Source organism: Eumetopias jubatus, unplaced genomic scaffold (genome assembly GCF_037043125.1).
Source record: "Eumetopias jubatus isolate StellerSeaLion01/CBP00866 unplaced genomic scaffold, mEumJub1_p1.0 scaffold_5, whole genome shotgun sequence".
Taxonomy (NCBI): Eukaryota; Metazoa; Chordata; class Mammalia; order Carnivora; family Otariidae; genus Eumetopias; species Eumetopias jubatus.
Genome location: NW_028274811.1, coordinates 69,196,144 through 69,219,933, shown reverse-complemented (window position 1 = coordinate 69,219,933; position 23,790 = coordinate 69,196,144). Strand labels below are relative to the sequence as shown.

Sequence of the window (23,790 nt, the reverse complement as noted above, 5' to 3'; positions counted from 1 at the left end):
CTCCCTCCTCCCGACCCCCCACCGCCGTGTATTTTCTAGATAGTCGGCCAACACTGTGTGGACGAAGGACAAAGGTGCAACCCGCCAGGCGCTCTGGAGCGCGGGGTTAGACCCCGAACCTCGTCCTCCGAACTATTCCCCCGGGGATGAAGGAGCGGGGCAGAGGGGGAGGAGACAGGGGTGGGGCTGGAACTCGGACCCCCGCCAGCGGGCCCTGACGGCATCCCTGCGCCTGCGCTCCTGGCGTGGGCCAGTGGTTGGGAAGCTCCCGGGTCTGGTCTCCACCTCGCGTTCCCGCCCTCTGCCTCCTTCCCCGCCCCTTCCCACCTCCGCCCTCCTCTTCCTCCCCCACTCCTTCCCACCTCCGCCCACTTGACGCGATGACGCACGGTAGGTTTGCGGACGTGGCGGCGGCGCACGGCCCAGAAGGCGGAGACGTTGGCGGCGGTGGCGGGGGCGGTGGCGGTGCCGGCGGAGGAGGGGGACTGCCAAAATCGGAGCGTTGGCCATGAATTTGCCTGGGACAGGAGCCGCGGCGGCGGACCTGGCAGCCGGCTTCTTGTTGCGTCCTCGCTGCTGACAGAACAGGTAAAGATGGCGGCGAGAGATGGGGGGGTGTCCCCGTCCCGGCCGGCGGGATCGGGCCCTAGCTCTGCCCTCGCTGGAGATGGCGGGGAGCCATCGGCCGCAGGTGTAGCCGGGGCTGCCGGGCAGGGCTCGGATCCCGGCCTGCATGGAGACCCCGAGGCAGGGGAGACCTTCGCGACCAAGCCCACTGAAGCCCCTCGTTACAATCTCGGGGAAACTGAGGCTTAGAGGAAGGACTCCTACCTGCCACATTCCCAGATCAACGCATTTACAACCTAAGCACTATATTTTCCCCACAACTTACTGTGTTGAGTAAATGCTGACGGCTTCTCGTCAGCACTGTCCACCATGTGATGGTGTAACATAAAAATCCGAGATCATTGCAGGGAATAAACAGGGAAATGAAAAAAAACTAGGTGTGTGGAATGGAGAGGGAGGGAATTTTTAAGTTTTTAAAACCTGAATTGGCCCTGGCGGATACAGTCCCTGTGAGATTGTCTTAGTGCTGAACTAGCTTGTGCCCTATGGCCCTTTTATTGCTCTTGCTTAAGGAAAGGCAAAGCGAAACACCCAACAACAGTTTCTACAAATTATGAAGGTGTTTGGGAAACCATTTTCAGTTACAGAGTGAGCTGATGAACGCCTTAACAACGTATCCATTGGTAATTTTTGCGACTCTGTAATCTAGATATGCAAGCTTTTTTCAATTTTCTTAAGAGGGTATTCGTGCTTTTTCCCTACTCTAAGAATTAAGACAGGTTGAAGAAAATGAGCCAGATGACTTGAATACAATGTACTTTCTAATCTGTATGGTTGGCTTAGATAATTATCTGCTTGAGTCTAGCTTTCCACTTCGACTGGAGGCACAACCAATTCTTGATTATTCAAAAACAATATCCAGTTTGTGGTATTCTTCTGCCTCCATTTCATTACACAGGAGAGTGAAAAGATAGTGAGATGAAGTTCTACTCTTTAAGTGTTATTTAGCAATGTACCATGGAGAAGGTTTGACATAAATATGTGAAATGGCTTTGGGCATTGTTCCGTGAATTTCAGCTGTTCTAAGCCAGTTTGGGATTCTAAGAACAAGTTATTAGGGGAAAAAAGTCTAAATGGGTAAGTATAGCCACATGTAAATTGCTGTATATTAAGTGGTTCTTAACTTTTTAAAACCTGGACCCCTTCTGAGAACAGGAAAACAAATACCCCCCCAGAAAAATGTACATAAGTATAAAATTTTGCCCACAACTCCACAGGATTCACAGACATTTCCTACACTAAAAATACAAGATAGAAAAGACTTGGTTAAATAAGTGGAAATAAAACTGTTATCTATTTAAGTTGAAGGTGAGATACTTTTTCAACTTTTTGAGAATTAAAAATAAAGCATCCTTAATTTATTATGGTATTAAAACAAGATTAACCTTTAAACTTCTTAGAGTTGTCACTTGGTTAGAACTCCATGAAGGAATAGGTGTGCCCAGGACTTCAAAACTGCTTTAGAGATAAAAAATGTGAAGGGGCCCCAGGGTGGTTCAGTCGGTTAAGCGTCTGCCTTCGGCTCAGGTCATGATCTCAGGGTCCTGGGATTGAGCCCCGCATCGGGCTCTGTGCTCAGCAGGGAGCCTGCTTCTCCCTCTCCCTCTGCGGGACTGCCTACTTGTGATCTCGCTCTCTGTCAAATAAATTAAAAAAATCTTTAGAGATGAAAAATGTGGATAGCTTTCTTTAGTTTGGTGGCTGTGAATTGAGGAATCACAGTTCATGGTAATAAATAGTAGCACCCTAAGGGGTGGGGATGGGTGAAATAGTTTGCTTAATAAATAGTTATTAGTTATCTATGTTATCCTAATAGAAAAACCCTTGAGTTTTTAAAGCATTGCAAGTGTTGCTGTAGAGCAGGGTCAGAAACTGGTTTTCAGGGGTTGGATTCAATGATATGAAATAGTTCATAAATGTAAATGATACGTATGTGCCTACACGCAGAACGTAATCTGTTGTCATCCATATTACAAATTCAGACTTTTTGGGGGGGTTTATGTTTGTTTTCTCTTTTTCACTTGGTATTTGTAGCATTTACAACTGAACTAAGTCCTTCTTTAAGACAGCATTTGAGGGATGCCTGGGTGGGTGGTTCAGTCAGTTAAGCAGACTGCCTTCGGCTCAGGTCATGATCACAGGGTCCTGGGATCGAGTCCTGCATCGGGCTCCTTGTTCAGTGGAGAACTTGCTTCTCCCTCTGCCTGCCGCTCCCCCTGCTTGTGCTCTCTCTCTCTGACAAATAAAATCTTTAAAAAAACGATGCCATTTGGGTTTGTCTTCCATGACACAGTGTTTTGATGGTTTCTTCCTCTTCTGTATATCTCTTTCTAGCTTCTTTGCAGGCTGATTTTCCTTCACTGATACCAAATGTAGCAGTTCTTCAAGGCTCAGTCTTGGCCCCTTATGCTATATTTTCTTTAGGTAATCTCATCTATACCAACACAGTTTGTTTCTATCTATGCACGTGAGCTGTGAAATTATATTTCTAACCCTTTCTGAATTTGCCTAGTTATATAGGCAAATGGGTTATACCATTTGGCTATTTGACATTCTTTGGGGCTCTCTTAGAGGAATTTATAATCATAGTCCAGCACCCCTCCCCCCGCTTTTCTTCCAGTGTTCCATATTTTAGAGAACGGCATCACCATTTACTCAAGTGATGCAAATCAGAAATCTTGACATGATCCTTAACTTCCTTCCTCTCTTCGTATCTCAGTCACAGTATGAAGTCTTAAATATTTTATCTCCAAAATGCCTTTTAGTACTTGTCTACTTCTTTCCATCTTTCTCAATAACTGAAAGGGATCTACTATCCTTTCTTATGTAAACAATTAATATGAAGCTAGCACTGGGAATGTGGAATTAGTTTTTATATGTTTTTGTTTTGTTTTTAAAGAGAACAGGTCAACTTGAAGGTGAATGGAGAGGGCATATGCAAGTAAACAAAAAGTATTCATTGATGTATGCTTTTAACTTAAGTCAGTGTTCAGTCTTAGAGTGTCTTTTCTGAAGTAGAAATGAATGTAGTGACCTAAAATCTCTTAAGTCTTTATGGACCATAAATTGAGTTGGACGAGGACTTTGATAAAGATTGGTGAAAAGCTTCTAAGGAATAAGAATCCCTGGTTTAGGGCAAAATTATGACCTATATAGAAGCCACATACTGTACTAAATATAAATACTGAGGTAAAAAAAATAATGAAGTCATTGTGATGGAGGGAGGTAGAGAGGTAGTACAAAAGATATTTTAATACCACATGCACTTAAAATGCAGAACAAGCCAGAATATTTAGATTCATTAAAGTGTTGTGTTTGTACATATAAAACATACTTTGAGTCCATCAGAACTATAAATTATACATATACAATCACAGGTTTTTAATACATAATACAAAAAATATTTCCTAATTTTATTCATATACTCAGAATAAGTGGAGCTTAGTTTTTTGACCTTAAAAAAATAGCAATTTACTTTTTTGAAAATGTTTATCACCCCCACGTTTTGTGATACATGGCCTATAAGAATGGATTAGCTCTTCCTCCTGTCCCGTTGCCTCTGCCGCTGATACGTTAATTGCACTTTAACATCTGTAAAACTTCAACCTAAATTTTTAAATAACTAAAATCATTTTTTTTAAGTGTCCTGAATATAAGATTCATGTAACTCGGGTAAGTGGATCAGGTACATTCCAAAGTTTTCTTCTTTCCTCCTCAGATTTTGACATGGCAGGGAGACATCAGAATCGTAGTTTTCCTCTTCCAGGAGTTCATTCAAGTGGTCAAGTACATGTATTTGGAAATTGTACAGACAGTGATGTGTTGGAGGAGGATACTGAAGTGTATGAGCTTCGATCCAGAGGAAAAGAGAAAATCCGAAGAAGTACATCAAGAGATAGACTTGATGACATTATAGTATTAACAAAAGATATACAGGAAGGAGATACTTTAAATGCGATAGCCCTTCAGTACTGTTGTACGGTAAGTTTTCATTTGATTTTGCATAATGCTGTCCAAAATAATTTGTTCATTAGCACAAACTGAAATAAGTTCTGTGCTCTTTTTCTCTTCTTTTTCCCTTTCTTTCCATAGAAATCTGTATTATGTTGGTAGCTGTTAACTTTTTACACTTTTAAGTGAATACTTGAATTTCTGTTTATTTCTAAATCCATGATTCTGTTTTTAGTATTGAAAACACCCAAATGTGTTATCTTTTCTGCTTACTCAAGTTGTAAAAGAATATAGAAATATATAAAGAAAAATTTTTCTCTGCCTCAACTTCCTGAAATAACACACTTTGGTGTGTTTTTTTCCATACCTTTTTTGTGCTTATAAAAACACTGTACATATGGGGTGCCTGGGGGGCTCAGTCAGTTAAGCATCTGCCTTTGGCTTTGGTCATGATCTCAGAGTCCTGGGATTGGGACTCCCCTGCAACAGGCTCCCTGCTCGGGGGAGTCTGCTTCTCCCTCTTCCTCTCCCTCTGCCTGTCTCCCTGCCTGTGCTCTCTCACATGCTGTCTCTCTCTGTCAAATAAATGAAATCTTAAAAAAAATATATACACATATATGTGATACATAAATATATATTATACATAAAATACTTGGGGTGTTAGTGATTTTGTGTTCCTGTTTTTTAAAAGCTTTTATTTTTATTTGCGAGAGAGACAGAGCATGAGCAGGGGGCAGGAGGCAGAGGGAGAACCGACTGAGCCACCCAGGCACCCTTGGTGATTTTGTTTTTAAAAATTGGTTTAGGGGCTCCTGGGTGGCTCAGGTGATTGAGCGTCTGCCTTCGGCTCAGGTCATGATCTCCACATCCTGGGATCGAGCCGAGCCGCATCGGGCTCCCTGCTCAGCGGGGGAGTCTGCTTCTCCCTCTCCCTCTGCCCCTCCCCCTGATTGTGCGCACGCTCTCTCTCTCTCTCAAATGAATAGTCTTTAAAAAAAATGAAAATAAAAAAAATAAAAATTTGTTTATACTATGCCTGTTATGCTTCAAGTTGCCTTTTTCATTTTCTTAGTATATCATCCCTCATTGTCTTACAGATCTAACTCATTTTATATAGCTATCTAGTATTGCATAGTAGGGATGTGCCGTAATTATTAAGCCGTTCTCCTATCACATAGTCAGGATTTTCTCCCATGTGTTGAATTGTGTCGTGAATATCATCACAACTATATCTTTAAACGGTGGTACCTTTATTTCTGTGGAAGATTCCCAGAAGCAGGATTGATAGATAGAAGGAAAGGTATATTTTTTATTTTAATAATATTAAACTCTGCTTAAACCGGTTTTATATCTGTATCACTATGTCCATCTTGCCTCCTTAGCATGGAATCTTTTCATGTGAACACATTGATCCAGCAACCGTTAGAACATTTTTCAAACTTTTTGTTCTCATACTCCCAGTAGAATTTTGAAATGTATGTATTGTGTATCTCCTTGCACATTTTAAAGTGAGCTTAAATACTTGCTAATGACTTAAAGGATATAATTTCCAGAACGTTGTCAATATTGATATTTAAAAATATGACTGTTAGAATACTCTTTATATGCACTAAAAAAAAATATATTTATTTTAGAGTGCACAAGTGGGGGGGAGGGGCAGAGGAAGAGGAAGAGGGAGAACCTTCAGACTTGCCCCTGAATGGAGCCCAGAGCCTGAAGCCGGACATGGGGCTCTATCTCATGACCCATGAGATCATGACCAGCACCAAAAGCAGGAGTCAGATGTTCAACTGACTGAGCCACCCAGACGCCCCATATGTGCTTTTTTAAGAGTGAAATTTTTATCTTTCCTTTTTCTCTTTGATTAATGTTTTCATCCTCCCCCACAGTCTTTTATGTTTTTGTACTTGAAAGCCTTTTATTGGTTACCTATTATAGTTCTCTGCAATAGAAACATACATATTTATAAATTTATTTATACAAATATGTGTAAATTTAAATTGAATTTTAAAAAAATTTCCTATGACCATGAAGTTCTGTGTATTATTTTTCTCTGAATAATTACTGCACTTCAGTTGATCAAAACAGATATGACAAATTTTTATTTGAAAATTTAATAAAGTATTTTATTGAAACACATTTCTTGATGAGGTAAGAAGAGCTGGATTTGGGTTTTTTTTTTTTTTTGCAACTTGCTCAAGTATGGCAACACTATTTATTATTAGGTCATAATAGTTGTGTGATAGCCATGTGTGTAAATAACCACGTGAGTACATGTTTGTAGAGACGTTACAGAATGTGCTTTAGAAAGTAGAGAAGTAAGTTACAGAATGTGCTTTAGAAAGTTGACAGAAAGTAATCAAGATTAAAAATTAGGGGGAAAGCTAAAATTATCAAGGTGGAGGTCCAGAAGAAGAGTGTGGTCAGGTAGTTTTGTTAGAGAAAGACATGGGTTTTCCTTAAAGAACCTGATACATTGTCTTAGAAAAAGAGAAATTTGAAATGCCATCTGAATGATTAAAAATAGGTCATATTTCCAATGAGGTGAAAAGGAAAAAGTATATGACTGTATGAGTATATGAGGAGAAAGGTATACGACAGTGATGTGGAAGGAGAAGATAAGGGGAACAACAGACGAAATTTAATAGGTGTTCCACAAATGAGTGGCATAGACTAATGGGAAGAAGCACATTGAGATAACTGAGAAGTTTGATCTATGTAGTAAGAACACCATTCTAAGGTTTTAAGGAGTGCTGCAAAATGGTAGGGAAACCTGCCTGGTGAGTTGGAGGGGACCCAGTGAGGACGTTAGTGGAATAATTCAAGTGAAGATCAGGGTTTAGACTAAAATATGTGTAGTAAGGCTAGAGAAGTTTACAGAAAATCATTGGGGGGTATTCACAAGATGTGTCAGCTGATACCTCATTTTAAAATGAAGAATGATGAAAGAGCAGTTAGCTAACATTAGAGGAAAGAAGGCATTGTCCACAGTAGGGAAAATTGATATAATAGATTTAGGGAGTTAAGCAATGTTCCCTTTTGCCAGGAGCTCAACCAGCAAAAAGGATGATCCTTACAACAGGATTTATCACTTTAAAAATTGAGTACTTAGTGCTGTATTCCTCTTATAAATACTTAGTTTTAAAAATTACTAAAAATACGCCTGTCATAAAACAGTGACAAGAGGACAAAGTCCAAGGTTGGAATCCTAAATGCAACCAACGAAGTTAGTATAAAAGAAAATACAGGGATATTCAGAGTGAGAACCAAGGTAGACTACTAAAACTTGGAAGCCTGGTTCAGAAAGAGTATGGAGTAGTTATTAGTCAGAATAGACAATACCAAACAAATGAACATTTAAAGAGAATAGGGTCAGACTTTGGGGTTTGTCAATGAATCTTCATTTGCCTTAAGAAAAAAAGTCTTGAGGTTGTAAAACTTGAAAGCACCCTTTTCTTTACTGTCTCATCTAGTTACTCCTTAGCCCTCTCACCATCCTCCTCCCACACATACACTTCCAGGGAACTGATTTTTCCAGGAATTCTCATTCTTCAGTGGACTTGATCAGAAATCTGCAGTTTATCAGTTCACTACTCCTAAAAACCCTCTTTGTTTGACCTCCTTGATTTTGCATCTTTCTGATTTTTCTATTAATATTATACCAAATATATTAAATATAAATATTAAATGTTATAGTTTTTATAACACACTATATATCGCTATTCTAAATGCTCATGTGTTTTAATTTATTAATCTTTGCAAAACCCTATATGGTAGGTCGTGTTACTACTGTCATTTTACATATGTAGAAATTGAATTGCAGAGAGATTAAACAACTTGCCCCAAATCATATAGCTTGAAAATTGTCAGAGCTGTCCTTCAAACCCAGATAGTCCATATTTTTAACCACCATCATGTATTGCTTTCTTGGCCACTCTTTTTTTCTTTTTCTTTTTCCTTTTTAAATTTTATTTTAAAGTAATCTCTGTACCCAACATGGGGCTCAAACTCACAACCCTGAGATGAAGGGTCATACACTTTCCTTTTTAAACCAGCCAGGCGCCCCTTAGCCACTCTTTCTTAATCTCCTTTGTAGATTTTCCTATTCAATATATCCCTCAAATGTTGGCATTTCTCAGAGATCTTTCATATGTCACCTTTTTCTCCCAGCCTTTTTTAGAGAATCTGTCTACTCTTGTGACTTCAATTACCATTTTTGCTGGTAATCCACAAATCTGTATTTCTACCTGAGATCATTCCTCCAAATTTCAGACATATCTATTAACTGTCTGTTGGATAGCTTCTACTTAAAAATTTCAGTCACCTCAAAGTCAACATGTATAAAATCTGTGTTTATTTTCTTTTCTCCCTCTAGCGTGTTCCGTATCTTAGGAAATGATATCATTTTCCATTGAGTTGACCAAGCCAGAAAAGTTTTATCCTAGACCCACTTTGCCTCTCTGACATCAATCAGGTGATAAATGATCAGGGCTTAGGTTAAAGCACTGATAGAAATCATGAATGGGATTGATCACTTAAAGATGGTGGGAAAGCCTATCATTATAATTGGTAATCTGAGGAACACTCCCATGCTCTCCCTCTTGACAGTGGCAGATGGATAGGATATGCAGACAGTTTGAGAACCATATAATCTATAGGGAAAGCTTATAAATAATGACTGATCTTGGGGGTCATTGAACAATGAATGAACACAGAAGTTTGGAAAAAATGTCATCAGAAGACAAGTGAGGGAGATAAATTATGTTACCAATTCTAAGGTGCATGTTTTTTTTCACACATTTTAACATCTTTGAAATTGGAATGGTGGTATTCTCAGTATTTGGTTTTTTCCGGGGTTTTTTTTTTCCTTAATGATATGTAAAATAATGGCACATCTTAGAGTTGATGGCATCTGAATTTTGATAAAATACGGTAGTTTTAGTTGGGTAAGTTGACATTTGCCTACACTTTAATTGCCAGACTGGAAGAAAGAAATATTTGTAATCATTCCTTCCCAAATTGTCTACAAACAACAGAAAGCGTGATATTTGTGTATGATGTACAAAGAGAAATATCAAAGGATCCCAGAATCTACCTAAATACCTAATATTAGTGTTAATAATACATGGGTGATAGTAAAAAGTAATTAGTGATTTCCCAAGACTGGTAGATCAAAAGTGATGTAGAACTGTCATCCACAAAATAAAATCTCTCTGGGTGTGATAACTTAATACTGCTAATAATTAAGCTCAACTTTTTTTTTTCCCCCTTCCAAAAGTAACTGGGATGAATGACTATTACCTCTTTTGATGGAGAATTCAGTTGAATGTTGCTTTTTTCTTTTTTTTTAACAGGTAGCAGATATCAAGAGGGTTAACAATCTCATCAGTGACCAAGACTTTTTTGCCCTTAGGTCTATCAAAATTCCAGTTAAAAAGTTTAGTTCATTGACTGAAACACTTTATCCTCCAAAAGGAAGACAGGCTTCACGTCCTTCATCTATCCAGTATGTTCCAGAACAACAGGAAATTTTGCCAGCTAACGATTCTCTTTCTTCCACTGAGTCAGCTGATAACTTTTTAAAAGAAGTAGATCGAGACATAGAAGAAATAGTAAAATGTACAGACACCAAAAGAGAGAACCTTAATGAGGTGGTATCTGCTTTAACAGCACAACAAATACGTTTTGAACCTGATAACAAAAACATTCAACGTAAGGATCCTTATTATGGAGCAGACTGGGGAATAGGGTGGTGGACAGCTGTAGTGATAATGTTGATAGTAGGTATAATAACGCCAGTATTTTATTTGCTGTATTATGAAATTTTAGCTAAAGTGGATGTTAGTCACCATTCAACAATGGATTCTTCACATTTGCATTCAGGAGTGACACCCCCGTCACAACAGAGAGAAGTGGAAAATGGAATTGGTCCAACTAAAGGAATACCCTTTGGCCAACATGATCATAAACTACATCATCAAGATTCTCAGTCACCTGCTGCTCAACACAAAACATAGCAGTTAGCTCATAATTACGGTGTTAATGATCATGTGTATCTGGAGTGTGGTGAATCAATTACCTTCAATAACCACTTTAAAGGCAGAAGTTAGGGAGACTGAAGATGCTCTTGTTTTTCACCCTTCTTTTTGGAGCCAGTTGCAAATAGATTGAGTATAAATTCCTACAGTTGCTAGTTGTTGATATTGAGAGTTGTAAATCTATATCTTGTATCAGTGCTTAAAGCAAAAATGAATTTAAATATGGGTCTAGGAAGTTCTTAACTTGGAAAATGCATCATTTTTCTTATTCAAGCCTGGTTATGTTTAAATTTTATTTTTCAAGTAATTATTTTTTGGTTTAAGGTTATTGTTAAATATATTAAGCAAAATAAAATTTATAAGCCCCCAAAATAATGTGTTATGGTTAGGAAGTTGCCAATTGGTCACTAGAACACTGGATTAGGTCAAGACCTAAAAGTAATCTTTGTCTCTTAAAGCTCGCTGCCTCTGCTTCTGTTTTTTAAGTGATTATATTTGCCTCTGTTATTTGAAAGCACTTTTGTAATTCTTTAATGAAAAGTGTTATATGAATTAGCATTATTTAGGAAATAAATCCTTACATACTGTGATAATTTGTTGCTGTGTTACATGCAGTAACATGCCTTAATTACATTTAATGCCTTATAATATTACTTTAAGCTAATACAATTTTTAGAATTCAAGTTAAGGATTATTTCAGATGGTCCAATTTATGTGGCCTATGAAAGATTCAGGCCATATAAATTCGTCTCCACCTTCACTATCAAGTGAAACTTCATAGGGTTAAAACAGATTTGTGGCTGCCTCAGGTCTTCAGGAGAAAGTGGTTCTTTAAGCAAAAGCAAAGGTACAAGAGACCTTTTGTATTAACAATAACAGACAAATTATTTATTGATCTGTTAACCTATATTTTTCAAAGAGAAAATGTCCAACTTAGACCTTTTTTTCCCTCTGAACTATAGCATCAAATTGGGGAACAGAGGCCACAGGTGTGTGGATCAGCTGAAAGGGCTTGATAGTGCTACTTCCTAAGATTTGCTGGGGATCAGACAGTCTGGCTAAATAAGCATCATTTGCATACTGATTTCCATCATTTAATTTCTTCGAGTATGTGTTTTAAAAATGTAACCAAATGATTCATTAGAAGAAAGATTTGGTGGAGTCTGGATTGCCTGTTTGTGTGTAATAAAGTATGTACCTTAAGTTATACAATACCACCTCATTTTCTGGGCATTATTTCCTAATTTTTAATGTTTCGGGTTTTGATAAGTCATTTTGTATTTCCAACTCCAATACTGATTTAATAAAAAGGGGGGGATGAATAAGTACATATGGTAAATGAGGTTTCGTGTATACTTTCAGGAGCAAAGTATCATAAGAAACAGGACAAAGAAGTCAAACATTAAAGCCCTTGCATGTATCTGAGGACCTTAGACAATTAATGAAAAGTGTTAATATGGAAGTTGTAGCAAAATCATTTTTTGAGTAAATCTTTTAGTTTGGAATTTTAAAAACTGTCTTAATGTGCCTTGGCATGTTGGAAAAAAGGTATGATCTTTCTAATTTACACTCAGTGTTAACTTTGTCAGTTTACATTGTATTTATTATGCCTGCTGAAAAATCAAGTTTTAGGGAAGGAAAATGATTGGATTATTTTAGGGTAGAATGAAGAACTTTGTTTACATCAAATTGATGAAGTAACAGTCAGTGATTCCTTTTTGCTAGTGCTACTTTGAAATTGTGATAGGTCTGAGTTCCAAAATAAGTACCTTAAAGTAGTGAAGTGTACTATGTATTTGATTAAAAACCATTTTTGTCTTGCAGTGTGTCCTCTTTCGCAAAGGAAATATAAAATCCTTATGACACAATCAGGCAGTTTCCTTTTTCTATATATTTGAATTCTATATATGTCATATATAGAATTTTAGATTCTAATTTATAATGGTCATTTAGAAAAAAATTTCCTAAGCATTTAATAGATCTAGAATAATTTTACCTTTTAAAAAGTACTAATATACATCAAAATTTGTAGCAAATAATTACTTTGTAAAACTTAATGAGTTATTATTTGATATTGTGCATTTTAATTGTGTTGAAATCCTTATTTGAATTTACTTGGATGCTTTATATTAGAAGGTATATGTTATATATATGCTAACAATTGTGAATCATAGCATTTGGTTCACTTAAAAACTTGGGAGTTGTAAGTGAAGAAAAATTTGCTATTTTTAGGGCAGATTATCTTTTTTAAGGATGGGTACAAATGGTTAAGGTTGTTTTGAACTATTGAATGACATTTAAAGCTTTTGCCATCCTACTCCTAGAAAATTATGGGATTCATCTCTTCAAAAGATAGGTTAAAATGGATTATATAGTCTGCTGACCACATTAGAATTAGAAAGAAGACTAATGTTAAATGAACTTTTCCAAAGGACTTTGTGTTTTTTAAAGCTTTTCTTTTTCTGAACTCTACTTGCTTGTTCAGCAAAAATTCTTTAAATGAACCACTACTTACTAATTAGTTCTTTTTAAGGTATCTATTTCTAAAATTACCTAGTTGGGAATATGAAGGATGTTTCAGAAATATCATGAAGCAAGGATCCAGTCAAAGCGTTACAGGGTAAAGGTGGAGTTTTTAGAAGTCTGTTTTGAAATGGTGCATTATGATCGGTATCATTCTTATTTTGAATTACAACAACGTTGCTCAGGAAATCAGTATTTTTCTTCCAAGTATGTGCATATTGCACTGTTAGATCATAGAAATATCTGAATGCTTTATTTAATTCTTTTTATGTATGCAGATACTATAAATCTTTTAATGTATTTTATACAAAGGCAAAATGGAATTGTAGAACAATGTTAGCATGTACATCTGTAAAACTGGTTTTTAAAACTTTGTCCTTATTTTTCATATTTTAAAAGATATGCAAAATGTAATAAAGTTTCTATTTTATTATTCAGTCTAAAATGGAAGCTGAATTTAATTGAATAAAAGCAAAACTTTTTCCTCTTTTAAACTATTTGATGTAGAGATAACTATGTAAGGTAGATAGAATTGCCAAAGGTTTACCAATTCATATTTCCCCCTTGTTATACAGAAAATCCACTGGATTATTTATAGGAGATAAATGAAAACAAATTTCAGATGGGTGTTCTTTGGATGTTCTTCGGTATCAGGGAAGACGACTTTAAAAGGCATGGTCCATGGCTGCTTAGCAAGTTGTCGGTCACATATTTAGCAAAATGCTCTATATGTAAATTTTATCATGAAACAAACTTTCCACTTCAAAGATATTTTTCAAAATTACCGGCAGCAAAAAGAACTGAAAAAGTTTTTGAAGTTTTTATTTATTTAATGGAGGAATTGTGATATAATTATTTTTTTTCCTTAAAATTGTATTTAAACTCATTTTTTAATAAGTTGTGTTTTTTAAAAGATTTTATTTATTTGAGAGAGAGCAAGAGAGGGAACACAAGCAGGGGGAGAGGGAGAAGGAGAAGCAGGCTTCCCGATGAGCAGGGAGTCCCATGCGGGGCTTGATCCCAGGATCCCGGGATCATGAACTGAGCCACCCAGGCGCCCTTAATAATAAGTTTTTACTAACTCCAGAGCCTTTAAGCATATGGAGGCAAAGCCATGACACTGTACATCTGAATGTGGTAGGGATGGAAAGGTTAACAGGATCTTCCAAATTTCTTATCATTCTCTTGTATCCACTGTTAAGTCAGTCCCCGATACCAGTGATCATACTAATATTACACTGTCTGCCAAATCTCTTAATTTGTTAACATGACTTTAATCATCTAGAGTTTTCTTTTGTGGGTGGTTTATTGAAGAATATTTGGTAACTGTCATACTTGCTCAATAAATAACAGTTACTTTACTATGTAAAATCTGTATTAACAAATCTGTTTTCTCAAACATATTTAAGTAGGTTCAAAATAAACCATGTTTATATAAAACAAAAGGACACAACTTTGTTTTGTAAGAATTTAATGTGTAAACAGGAAAATAAGCATTATAGCAACAAAACAGTTTGGCCTGTTAATACAGCAATTGTAAAGACACTTCACCAACAAGTACTTTTTTATGTACAGGAGGCTATCTCTGCATTAAAGTTTTCCTTCTTATGGAATAACTAACTTCACAGTGTCTGAGATTTTAAGCCAGAAAGACAAGATTCATGCTGGTAAAGCAACCGGTAAATACTCCCTGTCTTCAACAGTTAGTCTACTTTAAACTTATAAAAAGATCTTCCAAAGGGGGAAGACTGCGCTTAAGGCAGATGGCTGGGGCCTCCTGAAGCAAATCCCTGCCCAAAGGGGCTATCTTACCATCTGCTGGACTAAAACTGGAGGCAAAATTGAAAGCTAGGAAAATAAATACCTGTATCTTCAGTGCATCTGACCAATTCACAGGGTTATCTGCAGATTTATACCGAAGCAAGTAAATAGAACCATTGAGATCAGATTTCTGTAAATTAATTGGTATTTGGCTAAGGTACTAAGGAGGTGAGAATAAAACATCAAGTGTTTTATTTAACAATCCCAAGTGACTTTATTTGACCATTAAAATTAGAAACTTTATGTGAGTTTCTACTTTAAGTCCAGTAGATTGTTGTTTTAATGTGGACTTTTTTTGTTTTCCATTTAGAATTTAAAATTTCCCAGAAGCTAATTTCAACAAATAATTTACATATGATCGACACACTGAACTAACAATGGTCTTCACACCCACCTTGAATAATCTGAGGAGGTATTGAAAGTGATGTTTTTCCTGAGAAAGTCATGTTACAAAATGGCACAAGACATAAATTTTCTCCAATCCTTCCCTCCAGAATACAAGATGGGAAAATCAGGTTATAATATAGTTTGTGAGGAAAACATGCTTGTTTTTCAGAACTTTTGTTTTCAACCACTTAATGAAGCTACCATTTTTTAGAGGGTGAGAACCAAATTTAAATTAAGTGATCATTTCTATAAGGTATGAATGAATATGCATGGCAAATTTTGGTTGGTGTGTAAGCAATGTTTATAGACAATAGTTTACAGGTGAAGACACTAAGGCACAGAAAACCAAGCTCATTTTCAAGGTTGAGTCTATAGTAAAGGTAGAAACAAAATCTAGGGCTTTGATTCTCAAGGTTAGAAGGTAATGGGTAATGTCTTCTCCAAAGGGAACAATTATCGTCTTTATTCTTTTTGGTAGGGAATATTAAATCATTTAAAAATATACAATATGAATTCCCTTGAAAATCTTTGGCATTTGTGTGTCTTTGGAGCCTGGGGGTTTTAGGTATTTTCCCTGCCAAAATATAAAAAGGCAGGGGAGCTAGTTTTTAATCAAAACAAAAAAGATTAATCTTAATTTTAAAATGACCTGAGTTTTATTCTCCATTGTTATATAAATCAATTGGATGACTATGAGTCCTGTGAAATTTAACAACGGCCACTACACCGCACAGATTTCGTACACATGCATTCTGCAGTGAGATTTATGACTAGAACTTTCTTTACACTTTAGGTATCTAATTTTTCATAAACTATTCAAAGATATCAAACAACTACAGTGAGATGATTATATGTTAAGTGGTATTGAGTTGGCTCCAAGTTCAAGTATTTTTAGTATTCATCCCAGGTTTTTGTGCAGGCTGAGATGTGAGTTGGGAAATTCATACAGTTCAGAATGGGGCATTTTTCCCTGGATGTTTTTGATCACAAAACTTCCAATCTCATAAAATATGCAATTCTAAGAGCTCAGGTAGGTTTTTGCAGTCATTTATAATGCAGCACAGAACATACCATGCGAAAGTAAAAGATAAAATTATTTTCAAGTTTGTTTCTAAAGTGCTCTTTGTGCAGTATTATTATATCAACTTTCAGATTACAGAAATCCACTATAATGACTAGTAATAGTTTTACAACAGATCGAGTTCAACAAGAGTAATTTGTTCAAGTATGAATACATAGATTAAAAAATGCAAAAACTCTAGGCACATTGAAATCCAAATGATACAAGAAAAATCCACTTGAATACATAAGACAGATGACAGGGGTGTTGAAAAGGAATGTCAGAGTATCAGAGACTGATTGGAAAGGTAACTAGTATGTAAACTCAAAGTGGTCTTGAATATTTTGACAGCAAGTATTTGTCCAACAAAAGAACAAAAATATAATATTCCTTATCAGAATAGAAAACAAGTCCAAATGTTCAGAAGTGGTATCATAAAGATATTTTGGGAGAAATTTCATAGCTAATAGGTTGCTTCATCCATGTTGTCGTCACTGTCTGCACCAAAATCATCTCCATCTTCAAAGTATGAATTAATGTAGTCATTTTCCTAAGTGAAATGATATATTCCTCAGTAAACATTAAAACGAATGAGTAGTAAGATTATTAAAAAATATGTAGGCTGTCCCTTTAAAGGTATAAATATCAAGTAATAAGAAAACATAGCAGGCTTTTGAAAAGTCTCTATTTCATCTGCTTAGAAAATACATTAGTTTTCATTTTCATCTACCTGTGCTGCTTTCCACAAGGCCATCACCTCCTACTATTTTCAGGCACCCACTTGTTAAGAGAAAAAGAAGCAATGTCCATGACACATTAGTAGAATGATCCATCAAATTCATTACACCTTAGTAGGATGATCCATGGTCTAGTCAGCTAAACCACTAAACACTTACTCCAAACAAATGTACAGACACTCAAGAAACAAAGCCAATTTACAATAACATTCATTAAACTACACCAGAACTGAGGTTTTCAGTCACTATGTGTAACTGAGCAGAAGTAGAGGGATTTTTGCTTCCTGTCAAAAAACAGGCCTCAAGATACCAAATCTCCTTGAGGTTAAGAGGAATTAAGCTCCTGGGAACATTTCAATTATCAAGACTGGGGAAGATATATCCATGTAAATAATTCCTGATATTTCTGTGCTTTCTATCAAAAATTAAAAAATCCATTTTGGATACGGAATAAAGGAATTTATGTGCGTTATTAACTAATTGCAGTGTATGGGCTGTATCTGAATTTTGACTGGAATGAACAATAAAACTTTGAGAATTAAAAATATTTGAATATTGGCTTAATATTAGGAATTATATTTCATTATGTTAGGTGTAATAATAATATTGTGATGTTAAAGAGCCCTTATTTTTTAGTACATACTGAAATATTTATGTATGAAATGATACAACGCCTGGGGTTTGCTTTATAATAATCCAAGGCAGATGGGAAATGGAAGTGGGGGGATAGGAATGGATTGGGTAAATAAATGAGTGGTTGAAAGATTGGCTATAAATTGATGATTGTTAAAACTGGGTGATAAGGGGCACCTGGGTGGCTCAGTTGGTTAAGCGACTGCCTTCGGCTCAGGTCATGATCCTGGAGTCCCAGGATCGAGTCCCGCTTTGGGCTCCCTGCTCGGCAAGGAGTCTGCTTCTCCCTCTGACCCTCTTCTCTCTCATGCTATCTCTCATTCTCTCTCTCTCAAATAAATAAATAAAATCTTTAAAAAAAAAAACTGGGTGATGAGTTCATGGGTGTTTATTTTACTTGTCACTAGATTTTTGTATTTCATTGAAATCCACCATAAAAAAATTAATCTCTACATCTCCACTCTCTATAGCAGGAGTTATGACAGAGTAAGAAGTAGAGACTGTTCTCAAAAGAAGGTCACCTGGATATCAACTTTTTTAGTATCTTAATGGCGGGATTTTTTTTACATATAAATTTATATAAATAATGCAAGATAACTTGTATTATTCAGATATTTATTTCCTTACTTTATCTTCCCTAACACTGTTAAGTTTTTGTATCCCGTAAGTTTCCAGAGCATCCCCAGGAAGATGGCCTGGTTTCTCTGGTGCCAAGAAATCCAATAACGTCTGGAAGCCTGGCTGAAGCCTTGCGGCTAGTGTACAGGGGAGGGGTGCATGGATGAGAGTTCAAATGAGACCACCTTGTAAATGAGTTGGAAGGGATACTTCACTATTTTAAATCGAGCATCTGCAACTTATGCTTTGCTTTAGACACGAACACTTCCAAGTACATTCAGTGATTCACCTTAGGTAATTTTGTGATGTTAATAATCTTGATACGAGTACAAAGTGAGAACTTGTTGAAATTGATGGCTTAAATGGTTCTTGGCTTTCACTTGTTTTTTCTTTAATTACAATATTCAAAAGAGGGAAGGAAGAAAAATTCTGCATTTCTTTAATTTTACAAAGAGGTGTTACCTAGATAATTTGCTCCATTTACTCTTCAAAAATAATGCTTATCAAATCCTCAATATGTCAAGTTAATTAACAGGATTTTTTTCATTAATTAATTGCTAAAAAGAGCTAAGAGTATGACTTGAAATCTAGAAAGTCTTTAACTGAGCTCCCCTCTTCATCCCTCACCCAGACTATACTCAAACATGTATCCTTTCTCTACTAAAGTGGAAAGTTTTTTGTTTTTTTTTACTGTACTTATATAAACTGTGTTTAGTACTCTGCTAAAGCCTCACACAGAATTCTGAAATTATTAGAATCCTGATGTTTGTTATTCTTATTAGGGATGATCGTAATTTCAGCAGAGCTCACCTCGAGCAGATTTTATAAAGAGAGCATTCCAAAAGCTGATCTTGTCTAGAAAACAGGCCACTACCCACTCAAAGATAATAGCACGCCACAATCCCCAAGACCAGTTGTGACAACCAAAAATGTCTCCAGATATTAGCAAATATAACTTGGAGGGCAAAATCACCACTGGTTGAGAATGACTGGTTCATAGCAACAAGCTTTCAAACGTGATTTAACCATGGTTCCTTCTAATCCAAGGAACTGAGCTTTCTAAAATACAAATATGTTAAAACTACTCCACTGCTTTAACCCTTCAAAGGCTACCTGCAGCACTCAGGAAAAAGTAGTATTGCTCAGCCTGGTATTTAAGACCCTATATATTTGTCTCTTCAGCTTCATCTCTCCACGGACCACCGCCCTACACTCTGAGTCAGCCATATTGACTTATCTGGTCAATTACACTATCAGGCTACCCTCTCATCATGTGCAAGCCTTCTCCACCCTCTTTCCTCTATCTGCAAGTCCCCTCCAGTCCACTGCTCATCTTGATCTGATTAAGTCTTCAGATTGTCTTCTTTGAGATATCTTCTTTCATATCACTCAAATGGAGTTTGGTGCCCCTCTTACATACCAACTATGGCATTCTGTACTATATTATACCATAGCATTATTCAGTGTATTGTAACTGTCTCCCCTCTTGTGTGTTTCCCCACTACACCAATATCCTTGATGAGAGAACTGCATCTTATCTTGATATTCCCCTTGCCTAGTACAATTCCAAGCATATGCGTGGTGTACAATTACTATACAGTGAATGAAAAAAATAAGGAGTAATAGGTATTTATAGGGCAACTACAATTTTGGATAGGGATGTAATCAGGGAGATTGTAGAGAGAAAAGGAAATCCAAGGGAAGAAGTCTGAAGAACACCGACATTTAAAGATTAGAAAGAAGAGAAGAACTCAAAAGAGACCATGAAAAGCTATCAGAAATAGGAGAAACACAAGAAGGGTTGTGTCACAAAAACCAAGAAAAGCAACATTTGCCTATGTCCTGGCATATAGTTGATGCCATAATTGCCTTAAATTGTTGAATTTAAATAAAGGAAATATTTTAATAATGAAGTTGTGAGCAGTGTTAAATGTTGCAGAAAAGTGAAATAAGGCCTCAAATTAATCTATTGGTGAACTTGGTGGCAATAGTTTCAATCGCACATAGGTGGCAATCAGATGAAAAGAACTAAAGGGCGGAGGGTGGGGGGGGGAGGGCGTGAAGCAAAGCCAGCTAAACAGCTTTCCAGGAGACAGCGGGACACTTCGAAGGGATGTGGGGAGCATACTTTACAATGAGAGATGAGCATGTTTTAATGCATGAGTGGAAGAGAAGAGTAGGAAAAGAGATTGAAAATACGAAAAGGGAAAGGACATAAGGATTACGGACCCCCAAGAAGCAGGACAATTAGCCCCAAACACAATGAAGGCTATTTCTTCCACTGGGAGGAAAAAAAAAAAAAAGAGGAGGAGGAAAGACATTTCGTTTGAAGGCAGAGGACATGAAATTAAGGGAGTTTCTTCTTGATGCTTCATTTTCTGTATGAAGGGGTTAGCATCTGCTAAGAGTAAAAGGAAAGGAGTCAAGGAGAGGGGCTAAGAAGAAAAGAGATGACCCAAAATAACTGCTGTGGACAGATGACTTGACAAAAAACACAGAGACCATGTGAGCCAGCAAAAAGAGGCTAATGAATGTTGCTTCAGTGGCATCAATTTCTGAAAAGCTCAACAGGTGGCCTGGAGGGAAAAGGGGAGATAGTGGAAATGATCGAGGGTTACCTTGATCTCAAGTGTGTGCTGGGACGACAAGGGACAAGGGCAATGGCAAGAAAGCAGTTAAAGGGCAAGCAAGGGTCGAGGCCCCTCAGGGAAGCAAATTAAGACAGGGAACCAGTAAAGGAGAAATAGAGAATCAGGGGTCCAGCAGTCTCAATCACGTCAGAGTGCAGGAATAAAAAAAGTGAATGATCTGGAAAGAAAGCTGGACACAATGTATATTTTTAATTTTAAAATGTTTAAAAGTTATCTGGAAGAATAAAGAATACTCAGGAAAATCCTTCCCTAGAAATAACAAATAATCCGAAGCTTCTATTAACGGGAACAGCAGAGTGATGGTTCAAAACCAGGTCCCAGAAATACATCTAAGTAGAAGTGGAAATCTAAAAGCTGATACAGGGGAATTGCAAATCAATGAAGAAAGCAAATTATTTAATAAATGAGGTTAGCAGCTGGCTAACCATTTGGAAATAGACAAAAATGGATCCATACCTCTCTCTTTACACCAATATAAATTCCAAAACAATCCAAAATTTAATGTAAACGAGTTAAAGCATATAATAAAACTTCATTGTTATAGCAGTTTCAGGTAAAGAAAAGATTCAGCGTCATGTGGGAAGCTGAAATGGAGTGAAGACAAAGTTCACTGCTATGGCAAAGAAACTCCCAGCATAGGGTTACTGCATGAGGTGTATACTAAGTCCCAAAAATGCTGTGACCAACAAAGTTACCCTGCTCAAAAACACCCTGATTGGCTCTAGCTTATTTTGAAATGCACCATGTTTCTAGAAGTTAGAAATCCCAGATCCAAACCACTAAGTCCTAACTCAGTCAGATACTGGAGATTAGATCATCACTGTTCTCTGGCAGTGTCCACGTGCACTTTGGGATTTGAAACATGATGGTATGGCAGGGATTGCCTCTTCAGACCCTAAATGACTAAGTCCTTAATTACAGTAATGGCAGATCAAAAATTTTAGGTAATCTGATCGATTTGCTTCACTTGTGGACTTCCACTTACAAAGTTGTCTATCAAGTTACTCTTACCTCCTAGATTCATTTTGGTATCATTTCAATGCTCTAGTAATCCTCCTGACACTAAGGAACTGATACCAGTGATAATGATATATCCCAACTGGGTTTTGGTTTGTTATTTTAATTATATAGCATAGATCTGGTTCCTTATTAGATAACCCTTCAACTTAGTAACGTCATTACCTCTTCTTGCTCTTCTTCATCATATTCCTCTTGTTCTGCGGCGTCGTCGTCCTCCTCGTCGCCTTCTTGACTTTTCTCCTTGCCTCCTTCTTTCTCTTCATTTTCCTCATCTGATTTTTCACCATCACCTCTCTTTTCCAATTCCTGGCATAAATGAACTTCATTAATTTAAATGGAAACCATTAGACTTTGACTCCCCGCTTAGCCTCAAGAAAACACAGTTACCCATCACCTCATTCTAATCCTCCAGGCCACTACCTGGGAAGCTGTGAGTTCATGCAACAGAGGAGGACCTCTCTGTCCTGTCACTATACTAGTATTTTCATTGAGTTTGTTACTTTATAACTGGGTCTCAGGGATGGCTTGGTATCAGCTCTAAGCACAACGCTTTATTTTTATGGTTTGTATCCTACCTCCTTCTAAAATACTGAATTGATTCAGTTCATAGACAGAAACTTTCAGAATGCCATTTTGTTATCTCTCCAACATGAAAGGAGAAAAGAGAATGTAATGGTAACATTTCAAAAATGTCTATGTTGTATTTATTTATTTATTGTTTAAAGTAAGTTCTATACCCAATATGGGACTTGAACTCACCACCCTGACATCAAGAGTTGCATGCTCTACCAACTGAGCCAGCAAGGTGCCCCTATGTTAATACTCATAATTAAAGCACAGGATCACTTTAGCTAAGATATGATTATTCTTAAACAATAATCAGAACATTAATTCATATGGCTGCAAATGCTCCATCGTATTATTTTTGCTTTGTAGATTACATATAGAGAGAAAACACATTTTGTATTTGGAGTGACTACAATTTAGCTATTCCTTTACTGGCTCTTAAGTATTTATTTTTATTTATTTTTCCCCATTTTTTTCTATTATGCTATGTTAATCACCATACATTACATCATTAGTTTTGGATGTAGTGTTCCATGATTCATTGTTTGCGTATAACACCCAGTGCTCCATTCAGTACGTGCCCTCTTTAATACCCATCACCAGGCTAACCCAACCCCCCACCGCCTTCCCCTCTAGAACCTTCAGTTTGTTTATCAGAGTCCATAGTCTCTCATGGTTCGTCTCCCCCTCCGATTAAAATCCCTTTAATTATATTCAAGTTTGAATTTAAGGAAATCAAAGGCAATAAAAACACTACATCAGCCAGATTCAATTTCTAATCAAAATTCAAATTCTGGGGCGCCTGGGTGGCTCAGTCAGTTAAGCCTCTGCCTTTGGCTCAGGTCATGATCCCAGGGTCCTGGGACTGAGCCCCCCATCAGGCTCCTTGCTCAGCGGGAAGCCTGCTTCTCCCTCTCCCTTGGCAGCTCTCCCTGCTTGTGCTTTCTCTCTTTCTGTCAAATAAACAAATAAAATCTTAAAAAAATTTCAAATTCCACCTTTTTTTACCTCATCCCACTGAGGCAGAACAAATAAAACCAAGGTAATAGACATATGATGATTTATCTTCACACTGACCCATGTTGCCTTATATGAGTTATTACTATAATATAATGAGTGCAATTTTTCCAATTGACAATCCCTTTGGAAAATTGCAA

General features: G+C 36.9%; 2 protein-coding genes across 4 annotated transcripts in view; one reads left to right on the top strand and one right to left on the bottom strand.

Moving 5' to 3' along the window:
- The first annotated feature begins 456 nt into the window (after window positions 1-456).
- LYSMD3 (LysM domain containing 3) lies at window positions 457-13,493 on the top strand. Its single transcript, XM_028091938.2, has 3 exons — window positions 457-588; window positions 4,346-4,608; window positions 9,933-13,493. The coding sequence occupies exons 2-3, from the start codon at window positions 4,354-4,356 to the stop codon at window positions 10,593-10,595; spliced, it is 918 nt and encodes a 305-aa protein (XP_027947739.1). The 5' UTR covers window positions 457-588; window positions 4,346-4,353; the 3' UTR covers window positions 10,596-13,493.
- A 1,100-nt stretch (window positions 13,494-14,593) lies between these two features.
- POLR3G (RNA polymerase III subunit G) overlaps window positions 14,594-23,790 on the bottom strand; it is a 42,333-nt gene continuing 33,136 nt past the window's right edge. For all 3 annotated transcript variants that reach the window (XM_028091939.1, XM_028091941.1, XM_028091940.1), the window contains exons 7-8: window positions 22,229-22,372; window positions 14,594-16,957 (exon numbers count right to left, since the gene is read on the bottom strand). In XM_028091939.1, coding sequence (XP_027947740.1) covers window positions 16,871-16,957; window positions 22,229-22,372 — 231 coding nt within the window. In that variant the 3' untranslated portion in view covers window positions 14,594-16,870. The remainder of the gene's footprint in view (window positions 16,958-22,228; window positions 22,373-23,790) is intronic.

Bases quoted from the DNA above. Each gene is read 5' to 3' on its own strand.
- LYSMD3 (XM_028091938.2), top strand. From the start codon at position 4,354: ATGGCAGGGAGACATCAGAATCGTAGTTTTCCTCTTCCAGGAGTTCAT. The intron at 4,609-9,932 runs GTAAGTTTTCAT...TTTTTTTAACAG, and splicing joins CCCTTCAGTACTGTTGTACG to GTAGCAGATATCAAGAGGGT.